This window comes from Diadema antillarum, unplaced genomic scaffold (assembly GCF_040938485.1).
Source record: "Diadema antillarum isolate AM-2024a unplaced genomic scaffold, OU_Dant_1.0 seq00001302_RagTag, whole genome shotgun sequence".
In the NCBI taxonomy this organism is placed as follows: Eukaryota; Metazoa; Echinodermata; class Echinoidea; order Diadematoida; family Diadematidae; genus Diadema; species Diadema antillarum.
In genome coordinates, this window is record NW_027272080.1 from 199,625 (window position 1) to 214,722 (window position 15,098).

Sequence of the window (15,098 nt, forward strand, 5' to 3'; positions counted from 1 at the left end):
ACAATCGGATTTCTGTTTCAGGCATAATTTTGTGGTCTAATGTTTTGTCTATCATCTGCCGAAATTTCGAAGCTAATTAAATGATCAAAGGAAAGACGAGAAATCAGCATTTTTCTGGGCTATGATTTTCCAACTTTCAACGTAACAAAAACGTGTCCGAAGATTTGGATTTAGCGCCGCAGCTAGACTCCGCCCATTGCAACGAGGGAGTAATCTTATTGGTCAGTGCGTGGCATCCTGATTATTGCTCGGTCGTGCGTTGACAGCTGGCGCTAAGCTTGTATGAACATCGTGGTGGTCGCTAGGAGCATGCCTTCTATTGTCAAGCTATGAAAACTGTCTCATCTCCCCTTGATCATGATAGCGTCGGAAGGAAAACTTAGAAGGCGTTTTTCTCGAAACTCTGAATTCCTCAACCACTTGACATGCACTAAAAAGATCATCGATATTTCCGCAGCCAAGTATTTTTATGAGTTGTGCTACATATAAAGTTAAGGTAGAAGAGTATGGGGAATAATGTCATGCCATTTTGAGAAAATTGTATTCCCCCAACTTTCGGATCCTTTTATTGTAGCGGGTCACATATGCTCATTAGTAACGGTCGACTGCCATCAAGACTCTTTGGCTGTGTGTGTGCTTACATAAGAGACCGGTGATACAACTATACATCTGTTGCATAATCTCAAACACAAAAACATTTTTGTGCATAATGATACTAAAAATGATTTTCACATATTTTCTGGCAAACCAGGGTACAGCACTAAAAAAAAATAATAATAATAATTCAACGAACTGGCGAATTTTCATTTGCTACCTAAGGGTACCAAACATTGCATCATATGCAAATAAGGCTTTCTGACCTGTGCCAAACAAAGTAATAGAGAATGGCTCTGGCTGGATCGCAGACGTAGGGTTGATACGGACTTGATAGCCAAAGATGACGGCGGGAGGAGCCGGTGCTGTCCATGATGCGGTAAGGGAGGAGAACGTCTTGGAGACAACCGTGACACTGCTCGGTGGGTCAGGTTCTGTCGTAGAGAGCAACAGAGGTAGCCACGCATTCATTCATGAAGCAAAATTTATAGGGAGAGGATTTTTGTTTTGATAAAAGCTGAATGATTCCCATCCCTCCCCCCTCCCCCAAGTAAAGAAAGGATGACAAATGTCTTTTTGTCTCTCTATTTTTTTATAAGGCAACAAAATCTTGTATGTGTTTCTTTTGTGTTCTTTTTTTAAAGCAATTTAGCTGTAAGTTTGGTGGATAAGATTGAAAAAAAGAAACAATCTATCTAACCATACCCCCCCCCCCCCCCCCCCCAGAGAAATAAATCAGAATAAATAAGAATAAATAAAAAATCATAAATTCTGGCAGGAACAGTATAAAGACACCCTGGTAAGACGGGGAAATAGAAACATCTTTTAAGGACTACTACAAAAAGCAGCATTACAGTGTATATTCTGTAGGAACATTTCCAAAGTTTAGTAACATAACACACCCCCTTTGCCCACTCCACCCCTCCCCCCCCCCAAAAAAAAAAAAAAAACTTACAATAAAACCAAATTACAACTGTGGAATCATGACAGTAATTCCCCATGCCTGTCCATGACATCTCATTACTGCAGATATGACTGGGAGTAATTTGTGTACACTGTAAGTTGAAATAGGACAGGGTCCTCTACAGCACAGTGAACTACCTGTTCTGATCATCTGAGACGATATCTCCATGCCATCAGCTCTGAGAGTCATAGTATACAGCTGCCCAGGAATCAGTCCAGTGAACGTGTCGATGATATCAGCTGAAGTATGTGCCTTCGCCTGGGGAAGAGGTCCGCCTGTTAACTGAATGATGTATGTGTTTGTGTCTGCAACCTCCCCAAAGGTATACTCGATGGACGTGTTTCCAATCTCACGGATGATGATCTCACCGGGAGAGGCAGGCACTGCATTGTGGGATACACATACACGATCATACAACAGCATGAACTTCAAAATATCATACACCATATATCTTGTATTGACAAATGATATTGTCATCTATATACGATGCTTTAGTAGCGCACTAAAAACGCATATCGTTGTCCGCTCAATTTCTACTGTGCAATACGAGAATGTATTGAACAAAATACCGTAAAACAAATTTTGCGAGTGCCAAGATTCGCGAAATCAAAATGCACGCGAAAGTTGTCTATATACTATATGCATTGAATGCTAGTGGCAGTTTGCGAAAATTTCATGCCGCGAATATATCATGTTTCACAGTATATAAGCCAATTAATTCCCCATAGGCTACCGTTGTTACTGGCTGTTCAATAATACACCATTGCAGGTCTAGGGCAATTATACCCTCTGGGCAATTACCCCGGACCCTCCCCTGACCCTGACCCTAACCCTAACCCTAATCCTAATCCTAATCCTGAACCTAATCCTAACCCTAACCCAAACTGTAACCCTAAACCTAACCCTAATCTAATCAATTCCATCACTAATCTTGTTCTTCCTTATCAGTGATTTCCACCAGTAAGCACATGTTGTATGCATGCTGAAAGTCGCCCAATTTCCCTATATAGAAGCCTTTTGTTATGTTATCAACTTCCAGCTGTGTGGCGCACCTCGCCCTAGCGGAAACTAGGACATGAAAACCTCAAAAATGCGCAGCTTGAACTCCTGGAAATATATTGAAAATCCTTCATAAAATCCACAAAAATTCCCTGAACACTCCCAAAACTTAATCATCTGTTACTTGTGTCATTCTCAACCTTTCCTGTAAGTTTCATCCAAAACCGTTTGCAACTTTTTGAGTTATTTGCACAAGGACAAACAAACAAACCCATGCTGATGAAAACATATACAACCTCCTCCCTAGGCAGAGGTAATAATACAAAGTGATAGACATACTTGTCTGGAATGTCCCCTCCAATGGTTCGCTCCTGCTGGCTACACCATCTTGGCCTGTGACCGTCCTGATGGACACTGCATACTCCCTCCCTGGAAGCAGTGTGACTATGGTGAAGGTCAGTGTGGCTGTAGCCTCTACTCTGGACAGCTGAGGGGTACTTCCATCGGGTGGGGAGTACTCTACTTCATAGAAGTCCACATCACCAACTGCTGCACTCCATGTAACTGTCAGCGTGGTAGATGTTGTCTGTCCACTGATGTCGACTGGTGCATTTGGACCTTTCAGTAGAGTAAAAGTATGCGTCAATTATAGCAATTTCATTCCACATTAACCATCCAAGTTTCTTCTGTTTAAATTAGAACTCTATTAGAGTGAGCTACATTATTGCACAGACTATACTGTAGTACCAATGTACAGATCTGGTGACGAGAATTGAAGCTAAAATGGTTTACTCTCTACAACATGTTTTGATCTATACTTAACCCGTTGAGGACGAGTCCCGAGAACACTCGGGAAAGTGTCTTTGGGAAATGCGTGGTGTAGCAAAATCAGCCCATCCTCAAAGGGTTAATCTTTCCCACAAATTTTGGCTCAGTCATTATTCTGAACACCAATATGATTCATTTGCATAAATGTCCTATCCATAATGACAACTAGGCAGATTTTTGTCAAACTATCAATACATTCTTAAGCTTGTAGATGTTTTTAGACTATGGTCCTTGGTCTAGTTTGAATGACTGAATGAATGAAAGGGTGAGTGAAGTAATGCACTTTGCACTCAACAATTCCAAAAGTACATATAGACATCAAAGCTATACCAAATTTTTAATGAAAGAATTGAATATATAAATATGTAAATTGTATTAACGTTTACACATTACACATAATTGTAATTATGTTAATTACAAAACAAAGTAGAACAAAGTGATAGCTATCAAAATAAAAGGTGGGTCCCAACTTTTATTTTGACATCTTTTTGTTTTTAGATATCTCAGCTATTTCCAAACCAATTTTTATCAAATAAACTTTAAATTCCTTTTAGAAATGTATGCTCTTTCATATTCCATACAAGGATTCCCACTATCTCGCCAAAAGGTTGGAAACCTGAAGCCCGGCCCATTTCAATCAAAACTATAACATCCCTTTAAAATATGGCATGCAAATACAGTATCAATCTTACTTGTGCGAACATTGACAGTTCTGGCAAGAGTGCTACTAAAGTCATCCACATCAATTGTGTACAGCCGTCCAGAAACGAGATTATCGAAAGTTGTCACAATGTATCGGTCTGTGGCAAGCTTAGGTACACTTGCAGTTGGTCTTGGAGTGCCTGCTGGGTAGATGTACTCGAAGAATCCGGGTTCATCAACAGTTGCGTAAATGACTGTAATTGTGGTTGCTGTGACCCTCTCGACAAAGATTCTATCTTCCGGAATAGCATCTAATTTAAACAAACGGAAAATTATTTGAGAGCAGAACCAGATGGATGATAATTGTATAGGTACAACAGAGGTCAGGACTTAAAATAAAGTGTTCTGAAATTATGCAATTGTTCACTGGGCTCATATTGATTATTGTAGTCTTGTATGGTCTGGAACCAGCTTAACTAATTTGTGTCGTTTATTAGTTTTACAGAAAAAAGCAATTCGAATTTGTTCAAATGCCAACTCTCTTGACCACACCGCTCCACTTTTCAAAAAATTGAATACTCTCACTCTGTCTGACAGTGTCTTAGTAAAACTTGGTCTTTTTATGTATAAATGCTCGAATGCAATTTTACCTGACATTTTTTATGGTTCTTTTACACTGAATTGTGCATCACATAGCATTGAAATTCGAAATAAAAATAACATCGTGTTGCCATTTTGTCGCTTGAGCATAAAGCAAAAAAATTCTATTTTACATAACGGTGCTAAGTTTTGGAATGACTTGGATTCAATTTTTAAGAATGTATCCACTCAAAGTGCTTTTAAGTCTAGATATAAACAATATCTTTTAAATGCCTATTGAATTGTATCAGTCCATCTTTGTTAGTCTTGTTCTGTCTGTTTGTTTTATTTGTGTAATGTAGTAGCATATGTCTTTTATTTCATCTTATTTGTCTATGTTATCTGTAACTGTCATTAAGTAATCTGAATGTAACTCTGAATCTGCATTTGTATGTATATTCTTATGTATCCAACTCTCGCAAAGGGGATCACTTGTCTCAAGCCTTTGGCTTTCTTTGTGAACTCCCCCACACATTTTACTCTGTATATATTTCCATTTTTATGATTATCAATAAAGTGAATTGAATTGAATTGAAATGGAAAGCAAAGCACAAAATTTTTCAGTCAGTATCATTTGGATGGTTAATTTACTTGTTTTGTTGTTTATTAATTGTTTTGTTGTAATGCAGATCAAGTACCCTCCATCTCGAGTCATACAAAGGCATACAAAAGTATCACCTTCAGACAGCAAATATATTACACTGACATCAAGTATTTGTTTCCTTTGTAATTTGATAATTTCAAGATATACAGACCACGCGCATCCACAACCACAGGAAATTCTGTGTGCAAGTTGTGTGGACAGTACAGCTCCTTACACGAGAGTTTGTGCAAAAGCTTGCACCTCAGGATCTGCAATGAACTACAGTCATCAATGCACATTTTACTTACTCCTGGCATTACCTTCGCTTTATCACCACTGGTTTTAGAAAAGAAGATTTGTAAATATTCTTAATTTGGGGAGGGGTTTGGGACCCGGTGGGGGGTTTGGGACCCGGTGGGGGGGGGGGGGGGGGGCAAGAGGAACATAGTTCCCAGTTGATCAAATGGAGATCCTACCCTCCTAGGCATAGAGGGGTTTTCAAGAACGATATGAACATATGTCAAATTTACGCTTGTAAGTCCCCATTATGACCCCTCTCATCCCACTCCCTTGGGTCAATCCCAAGGGGGCACCCCTTGAAACCACTTGAAACTACAGTCATCAATGTACTACCTCATAGTATTAACTTAGCTCTATCACTTCTGGTTCTGGAGAAGTTTAAAATTTTTTAAGATTCCTTAATTTTGGAGGGCTTGGACCCCCAGGGCCCCCCCCCCCCCCCCCCATGTGGGACATGGTGCCCATTTAAACACAGTGAGATCCTATCCCATAGACATGCTACCTGCTATGTTTGGTGAAAATCGGCCATGGGGTTTACAAGAAGAAGATGAAAATGTACAATTTAGGCCCCCATTAGGACCCCTTCCAACCCCCCTCCCATGGGTCCCAAAGGGGGCACCCTCATTCCGCTATGAACAAACTTGAAACTACAGTCATCAATGTACTAAATCATACTATTAACTTGTGTACCTCTATCACTTCTGGTTCTAAAGAAAACTTTTTAGGATCCCTTAATTTTGAGGGGTTTGCATGGGCCCTGTGGGTCCCCCAGTGGGACATGGTGCCAATTTGAAAAAAAAAAATGTGATAACAACCCCCCAAATATGCTACCTGCCAAGTTTGGTGAAATTGTTTGTGAGGTTTTCAAGAAGAATTTGAGAATGTTAAAAGGTTAATACACATACGCACACCAGATGAAGAGGAATCGCAATAGCTCAGGTGAGCTAAAAGCAGCAAAAATGATAGAAGTATAGTGCCAAAACAAGATCCCCCCCCCAATAAAAAGGAATAACTGCTACCAAATAATGGTAAAGAGCAAAATCTTTGTTGAAATAAAGTCTGCTGTTCTACAGCATTATGCCTCAAACATTCACTGACATATTTTCCTTTTTTTTTTTTTTTTTTACAGAGCAGCTTATTCTTTCTTAGCCTATCAGAACATCTACTTTCTCAATTTTTCTGGTCACTGGAGTTCACGAGTAAACTGTATTTTACAATGAAGTGCCCTTTGTTTATTTTGCTGTGCTCTTTAATAGTTATTTGAATAGTGCTCATTTTCACTTTTGGTTTTCCTTTCCAATACATATCAAAAACCTTTGAGGGTCAAGAAAATAAAATAGCCTAATCAACACGCATGTGTTCATTGATTTTGTCAACTAACTCTGTGTGAGCATTGTATGTGGAGTACTGCTATCAAATCTGTTTACAATACATCATGCTGGAAAACTAATATGCCCTATTATTCATTATAGGTAACGGAAATTTAGTGTTATTTAGGTAGGGCATTGTATTGGCATTTTCAACTTCACATCCATGCTCCAACACCATGGATGATGGCAGTCTAAAGTAGCATAAAAGTAAATAGTCGACTGACCTGTGCTGCCATCAACAGTAGAGGCGTCACTCACAGCTTGACTCGGCGTATTTGATGAAACAGCTCGTACATAGAAAGTATAATTTGTTTCTGGGAACAGATCCTCTACAATGAAGGTATCAGCTGAGTTCGCAGCAGTTCCAGAAAGTGTCTCCTGCCCCGAGTCCTCCCTTTGGTACCAGATCTCATAGGCGGAGAATGTAGTCGGCAGAGTCGGCTCAGATAAGTCGAGAGTGACAGTGGTAGGTGTGGTTGACAGCACAACAATCTCACCAGGTTCATTTGGATCTATTTAAAGTGAAACATCACACATACACTTTGAAAATACTGCTCTTAGCCATCTCACACAGCAAAATGATGATAATAATGGATAAATGAATACGATACAAAGAGGTGTAATAACATTCACAAGACCAATTCCATGCATGGTCTTTAAATGAATATGGAAGGTGGGCTTTTGTAGATCATATGAATACAACAAAAAACAACCCTTTAAAATATCTCTGCATAGCATTGATCTCCTGTGCTCTTGTATCTTCTTATGATTAGAAGGAAAAAGAAAACATTTTCTGGCATTAAAAACTAGACATATCGCTACGGCTACTGATATGCCTCCGCCATAATGCATGGTTCTCCTAATACAATGGTGTAGGTCTATAGTACAATGTCTTGACAATGTGTGATGACAGTTTCACACAACTGGCAAAATATTAAAAGGACAGGTTTGACACAAATGTGCTGAATGTTCACTTTCCTAGAACTAGGTTCAATTGGATGAATGATTAAAATGTCAGAGTGCAGGTATTTGGGGAACTGATGATTTTTACTTGACTTTTGACCCTTTTATAAGTTTATGCATTGAGTAATTTTCAAGGTATTGAGGAAAAGTATAATTTCAGTATCAAATGGGAAAATAGCATTATCTAAACCTGGCCTTTGACCTTTGACCTCACAGTTCCAAAGAGAATCACTTTTAGGTTGAACATGCATAAATATGTAAGTTTCATGATGATACCTGGAGTTACTTTCGAGATATGGAGGAAAAAGCGCAATTTAGCACTTTCACTTGACCTTTGACCTTTGACCTTTGACCTTTTGGCAAGAAACTTCCCCAAAAATATATATTGGGTAATACATGCCATACATCAAGTTTAAAAAAAAAAAAACCTTCAGGCATATTGCATTCTAAGGAAAGTAGTGATATTTTGAGGAGTTGACCTTGACCTTTGACCCCCTGACCTTTGACCCACGACCCCAACTTCCCTAGATAATCACTGCCCATCAGTACAAGCATATATACTAAGTTCCATGAAGACACCTTGAACCATTTGCGAGATATGGAGAAAAACATGAAATTTCAATTTTTTTTTTCACAAAATAACCTGTGACCTTTGACCTTTGACCCTGTGACCCTAAAATCCACACAAAGTATTATCCCCCTAGGATATACCCTCATACCAAGTTTGATGTAAAACCACCACACGGTTCTTGAGATATCGACAAAAACAAAACGGGACGGACGGACGTACGGACGGACGGACGGACGGACGGACGACCCGAAAACATAATGCCTCCGGCCACTTCGTTGCGGAGGCATAAAAAAGAGACACAAAAATGGCAGTTACCAAAAAACCCCTATGAAAATATGGCCAGGACCAATACATTAATTTTGACATCACCGTGCTTGCTTATTGCTTTTCTTTCACATGGTGTTGGAAAAATAACAAACTGTTTTATGCTCTTTTTGGTCCTGGTTTAATTTGAATAATGGGCAGTGACATAATGTTCACATTGAAAGTCAAGACCCATCCTACTAAAACAGTATTTCCACATGGCTTTAGTCTCTACATTGCACGCCAATCTTTGAATTAAACTGAAATGAAAGACAACAGTTCTGTGATACACTCAACCCTCTTTAACCCCTTTTGTGCCACATTCTACTACCTGCTCATAGGTTTGTGTGTCAAATTGGTGCACATTTTACTCATTGGCACATAAATCTAAGGGTTAATAGTTGCCACACCCACTAGCGCACATTTATCTCTCACTACAAGGCAGCTTGACAACTTACTGGTTGTCACATACACATTCCTTGAGCTCATACTCCCAAAGCGGTAGGTTGTGACGGTGAAGGTGTACTGTCTACCAGATTCCAGGCCAGTCACTGAGAGCCGAGGCCGAGCGGAAGGCGCTACATTCTTAGCAAAGATCTGATCACTACCAAGCTGGAGAGAGGTGTTGTAATAATCCGCAGAAGCCAATGGGGTCCATATGAAGTCCACTGAGCTGTTTGTCTTGTAACGGACATATGGCAGGCCATCAGTGCTTCCTGTAACATATGTCACAAGTTCATTACATTTGAGATGTCAGCATTTAATGGCGAAAGAGCATGAGGGGTCTTACACAAGACTTGTATTTACAAGCTACATGTATCTCTTCTGTTTGGTGTATACATACCAGAAAATCACAAATACTCACACTATATACACACAATGTGACTCTTCTCACAATTAAGTCAAGAATTTAAATCTTTAAAAAGACACAAAGTGTATAATAATGTACGATATTTAAGTAGTCTTAACATAGACATAGATATCCAAAGATAATTAAGGACATGTCACTGACCCACAACAGCTATGAACATTGTAGTTATTAGTGGTAGTATTGCTACACTGTCTGAAATGATGTTGATTTATCTTTTTCCCTATGAGCAATGAACTGCTTTTATGTTGTTGTTGTGTTTTTGTTTTGTTTTTTCTTTTGTTTTGTTTTTTTTTTAGATTTTGCATTCTAGCTCAAATGTTTAGATTCCTTGATTGTTGGTTCCTACAGTAATCTGGGATTTTGGTACTAGTTACAATAATCATGGCTGCATGATGCACAGTACTGGTACCCTACACATAGTCAGTCTCATGCAGTAATTTGCAACTTATCCCCTGCACTGCTCACATACACAGGGATAACTCACCAATGGTGACTGTAGTATCTGCAGCCATACTTTCCAGTTCCATGCCATCCCTCTCGACTAGCGACGTTAACGAGAAGGTGTAGGGAATTCCAGGGAGTAGATTTTCAATATTGGCTGATGAGGCGGTAGATACTATTCGGCGCTCCGCCTTGTCGCGGACACCGACTGGGAAGTAGACAAGCCGATAACCTGAAAGACCGTCGGACGGGTCTGCTTGGGACCAGCTAAGCGCCACCACGGAAGAATCACGTGCTGCACTTGCAAACAAGTTTCGTGGACTTGGAGGTACTAGATATGTTAGGATTCAAAGTGAAAATCATCGACAAGAATTAGCTTATTATCAAACAGTTTCATGGAATGGCTCTCATGAAATGAATTTAGTTAAAGTAATCATTACCTATAAACTGGCAGATGCTGGGAGGTCATTGCTTGGCCTTAAGTAATTTTTTTATCTGTTTTTATGATGAGGTCAATAAGATTTTCCTAATTATATCAGAGCACATTTCTTGTAAAAGGAACAAGAGACATAATTGTGGTTCAGTTTGGCTTGCTAGGTAGGGCATAGACATTTGTAGCTATTGCTATGGAACAAATTGCCAAAGCATCTCAAGCAGTCTGATACAATACACTATTTTAAAAGTCTTTTGAAAACATACTTCTTTAAGTTGTCATGGATTAGGCTATGTCCCTTATGTCAAATTTTGTCGCTCTTATCTCGCCTCATCTACTCTCCTCTCCATTATGTCAATTTTCCTTTCTTCCTATATTTTTCCTCTTTTAATAAGCATACATGTATATAGATAAAGAGATCAATTTTTGTGATATGCACAACATTATACATGGATATGGTGTGTTATTATCATTACTGGCCTCACTGCACTTCAAGGATTCATCCCTTTGCTATTCGAATCCAAGCAATAATTTTCCCCTAGCCCACATCTAGAGTGCTGTCAAAAGGAGAATACAATCTGTACTTACATTGGTATAAAATGTGGTGGCACATCTCTACAGTTCATGTCATTCATGGACCATACACACAGAAATAATCATTCCCAATCACACACATTCATCTTGCTTCAAATGCCCACAGTACAGTTTGATTAGCTCTTACAGCAAGACGTGCAAACGGTAAACTTCTTATCTGCTGTTCTTCCGACTCATTCATACTCACGTGTCCAAAAATCAGAATCGGCTGACACAGAGGTGCCTCCTGCAGACGTCCATCTGGTCGTGAGTAAGTAATTACTGCTCGACATAAGTTCAGAAAACTCTTGTGAAATTGTCTGGGTGGGAAACCCCTCTGTGAACTCTCTGAAGAATGTTCTTACAAATTCCACTGAGCCATCGCTGAGTTCTACGTTGAGGACGAGGAAAACGTTTGCATATGCAGAGGAATCGGGAGGAGCTATCAACAGGGTAACAGAGGATGAAGTCAGAGCAAGCACGAAGGATTCACCAGCCTCGACGTCATCTGAAAGAAGAAATCGTTTAAAAGACACATCACAAATGAGAGAAAAAGAAAAACAAACAAAAAAAATAAACAGTTGGTACGTAGTGCAACCATGTATTGCTATATTGTAAAATCATACCACAACATGCTTTGACAAATACTCCAAGAAAAGTCATCAGATAGCTTCCAATTTCTTGGCAGATTCCTGATGATTGACAGACACATTTGCAGCAGAAGGTGCTTGGATAAATCTACATAGTTTCACTCATATAATCTCATTGGTTTATGTCTTCACTGTATTCATCAAATTCCGAAAAGCAGGATGTGAGGGTTCTATAGAGAAACCCTCTTGAGCTTGGCATTTTTTGATAGTTTTTTTATTATTTGTATATTTCACAATAAGGAACTTGCTACATTAGCAGGTGAAATACTCAAAGCAAATAAGAGATTGACTGCTGCTGTATTTCTACTTGTGATATTGTAAACAAGCATCAAGAGTGAAATCTAAAGCGGGTAATTGATCACAGACTAGGTTGTAGGGTTTGTTTCTTATTGTGTGTGTGTTTACTGCCCATTTATCCTGATAGGGCTCAAATGGATATTTTTTATAGACAATATGACACTTTAGTATGTTACTTTCAAAACACGTCAATCGAATATCACTCTATATGTGAAATAAGAGCACGGTCAAGGTGTATATGATCTAAAAGTTATGTTCAAGTTTCTCTTATTGAGGAAAGCGTGAAGGGAAACAACAGAAATACAGCAATTGTCAACTACACATGCTGAACAGTAAATGGGTTTGCTTTTATTAGACACAACATCATGATCATTATATCAATTTTTCTTTTTCAAAATATGTATGTTGCCCTCGTCTGAAGCAGCAACTTACCAGTTTCATACTCTGCAGTGACAGCCTGTCCAATCTGGTCTTCAAGTTCAGGCAAAAGGGCCTCAAGTCCAGACTCAACCATGAGCGTGTATCTTGTGTCTGGCATAAGGTTGTCAAACGTCACTCTCAATGGATTGGTTGATGGCACCTCATATTCATTCACAGTAGTTCCGTCTGGGGATTTGATGCTCACGCGGTAGAACTCGGCAGTTGATGAGGGCTCCCAAGAAAGGGTAATTGTGGTGGCACCAGACTCTTCTTCTACAACATTAATTGGACCTGCTGGACTGGGAACTTAATTAAAAAGAAAAGAAAAGCAGTCATTTACACATGTTGTTCTTGGTAGCAGGCACATTGCATGTATGAATGTGATAATGTTTCATATGAATGTGATAATGTGGTAAGGTTTCAACCTGTCTTGCACAAAAATAAGTTACTCTCCTGCACCTTCCAAAAAATGAATCTTATCGAAAAAGTTGTAAAATTTCAATGAGATTATTATCATAAGTCAAAAATACCACTGCAAACCAAGCAGCTAATGTTTTACTACAAGAATCGTACTGACAATATCGCTAGTGACAATCGCAAGGTGTATATAGGTAACTGGCCACTCGTAAGATATACATGTAAGATATACATAAGATATCGTAAGATATACATGTACCAGCAATTCACCTCAACTTTCAATGGGCAAGACAAACACCTGAAGACATTAATGTTATGGACTACAAAGCCAATAACACACTGATGTTGTCATGATACTATTCTGCAAGTTACATCAGGTAATGTAATGACAAAGTCAATGCCATACAACTTTCACATTGATTTGTACGTAACAGAATCATACAACCCATTTTCAGGTCAATAATGAAGGAAATATATCCATCCCCCCCCCCCTTCCCTTAAATCTAGTCATTAAAGAATAGTTTATATGCAAATGATGAATATACCACTCCCTTTTTTTAATCATTGTTTATTCTAATGAGGCAAATCTAAAGAAGATGTGAATGTATTAATGACAATGGGAGACTTGTGAAACAATGAATCAGGGAAATCCTTCTACACAAAAGATCAAACAGACTAAAGATTACCTTCAATACCAATTTCATGGTAAAATATTCCACTTAATTTGAGACAAACAAACACACACACACATAAACACCCATGAACCCCCCCCCCTCAATATAACACACACTCAAAAATACAAACACACAAGCACTCACAGTGTTAAGTGAGGAGTACTGCATAACAGAATAGGAGACCCTTAGCCTATCAAGCCCTCAGTCTTGGTATAACATGTAATCATCTTTTCAATGTGACATGTCAGTTGAATGAGATTGTGACTGGGACAACTACCACTTTCAATGAAAATATGTGACAATTAGAGTGTTTTTCTTTAATTCAATTCGATGAAATATCATTTTCTCTCATCTTAAAGTTAGCTCTATCCACTGAAGTCATCTTAAGCATGGAGCAGAGCTTTGGAACACACTGTATATTTTGTTGTGGTTGAGGTCTGATGTCATAACACCAAAGTTTCTAATAAAAAATCATTGAAAGCAACAATTTGTTTCATGTCTGAATAAGGGCTTTGTGGTACAGAGCATAGGTTTGACCCTGTTGTATCAGCAGTGAGTGAATGCCCTTCTTACACCAATTCACTGCAAGAACAATATCAACACCACCACCACCAACAACAACAGCATCAACAACAACAAAAACATAGCTATATGTTGTACAGTCACATTATTTTCCTCCCAGTTTGTGAAGAATGAAATTCAATGCAAAAGCAGAGAGAGGAAGAGAGGAAAAAATAGTAAAGTAAAACTAGAAATGTCGCTACAGCGACTGGTTATACCCCCGTCAAACAACATTTCATAAGCTTTGGTCAAAACAACATTTGATAAGCTTTGGTCAAAAAACTGAGGAAGTAGTTAAATCCGCAAGATCTTTCCTTGATCTTCTGCCATTAATATGCCGTTACCATGGCAACGTACTTTCGGGTACTGTCGAAAAATGCGTCTTGCACATCTACAACCAAAGGCACACGTCTGTACCAAGTTTCATGGAAATTGGGCAAAAACTGAGGAAGTAGTTTGCAACACAAAATTTTCCATCATTTTGGCTCATAATATGTGAGCTGTTACCATGGCAACATACTTTTTGTCACTGTCAAGAAATGTGTCATGCTGACCTATATCCTAAGACATACATTCAATATGAATTCCATGAGAATTGGAAGAACACTGATGAAGCAGTTTTGCCATGAAGCATTTTGCCCTATATTTTACCAATAACATGCCGTTACCATGGCAACGCACTTTTTGCCACTGCGGAAATATGTGTCTTGCACATTAACATATTCAGATGAACATCTGTACCTAATTTCATAAAAATTGATCAAAAACTGTGGGAGGAGTTCGCGACGCAAGATTTGTACCCATTTTTGCCCATAATATGCCGTTACCATGGCAACGTACTTTTGGGTACTGTCAAAAAATATGTCTTGCACATCTACAACCCAAGGCACACATCTGTGCCAAGTTTTATGGGAATCGGTTGAAAACTGAGGAAGTAGTTCGCGACGCAAGATTTGTACCCATTTTTGCCCATAATATGCCGTTACCATGGCAACATACTTTTGG

General features: G+C 38.9%; 1 protein-coding gene across 1 annotated transcript in view; it reads right to left on the reverse strand.

Moving 5' to 3' along the window:
- The window catches only part of LOC139708111 (uncharacterized), a 162,910-nt gene that overhangs the window by 138,255 nt on the left and 9,557 nt on the right, over positions 1–15,098 (reverse strand). Inside the window, exons 9-16 of the mRNA XM_071620089.1 lie at positions 12,454–12,747; positions 11,283–11,582; positions 10,112–10,399; positions 9,215–9,472; positions 7,144–7,431; positions 4,078–4,338; positions 2,897–3,175; positions 1,834–1,941 (exon numbers count right to left, since the gene is read on the reverse strand). Of these exons, the coding sequence (XP_071476190.1) occupies positions 1,834–1,941; positions 2,897–3,175; positions 4,078–4,338; positions 7,144–7,431; positions 9,215–9,472; positions 10,112–10,399; positions 11,283–11,582; positions 12,454–12,747 (2,076 nt within the window). The remainder of the gene's footprint in view (positions 1–1,833; positions 1,942–2,896; positions 3,176–4,077; positions 4,339–7,143; positions 7,432–9,214; positions 9,473–10,111; positions 10,400–11,282; positions 11,583–12,453; positions 12,748–15,098) is intronic.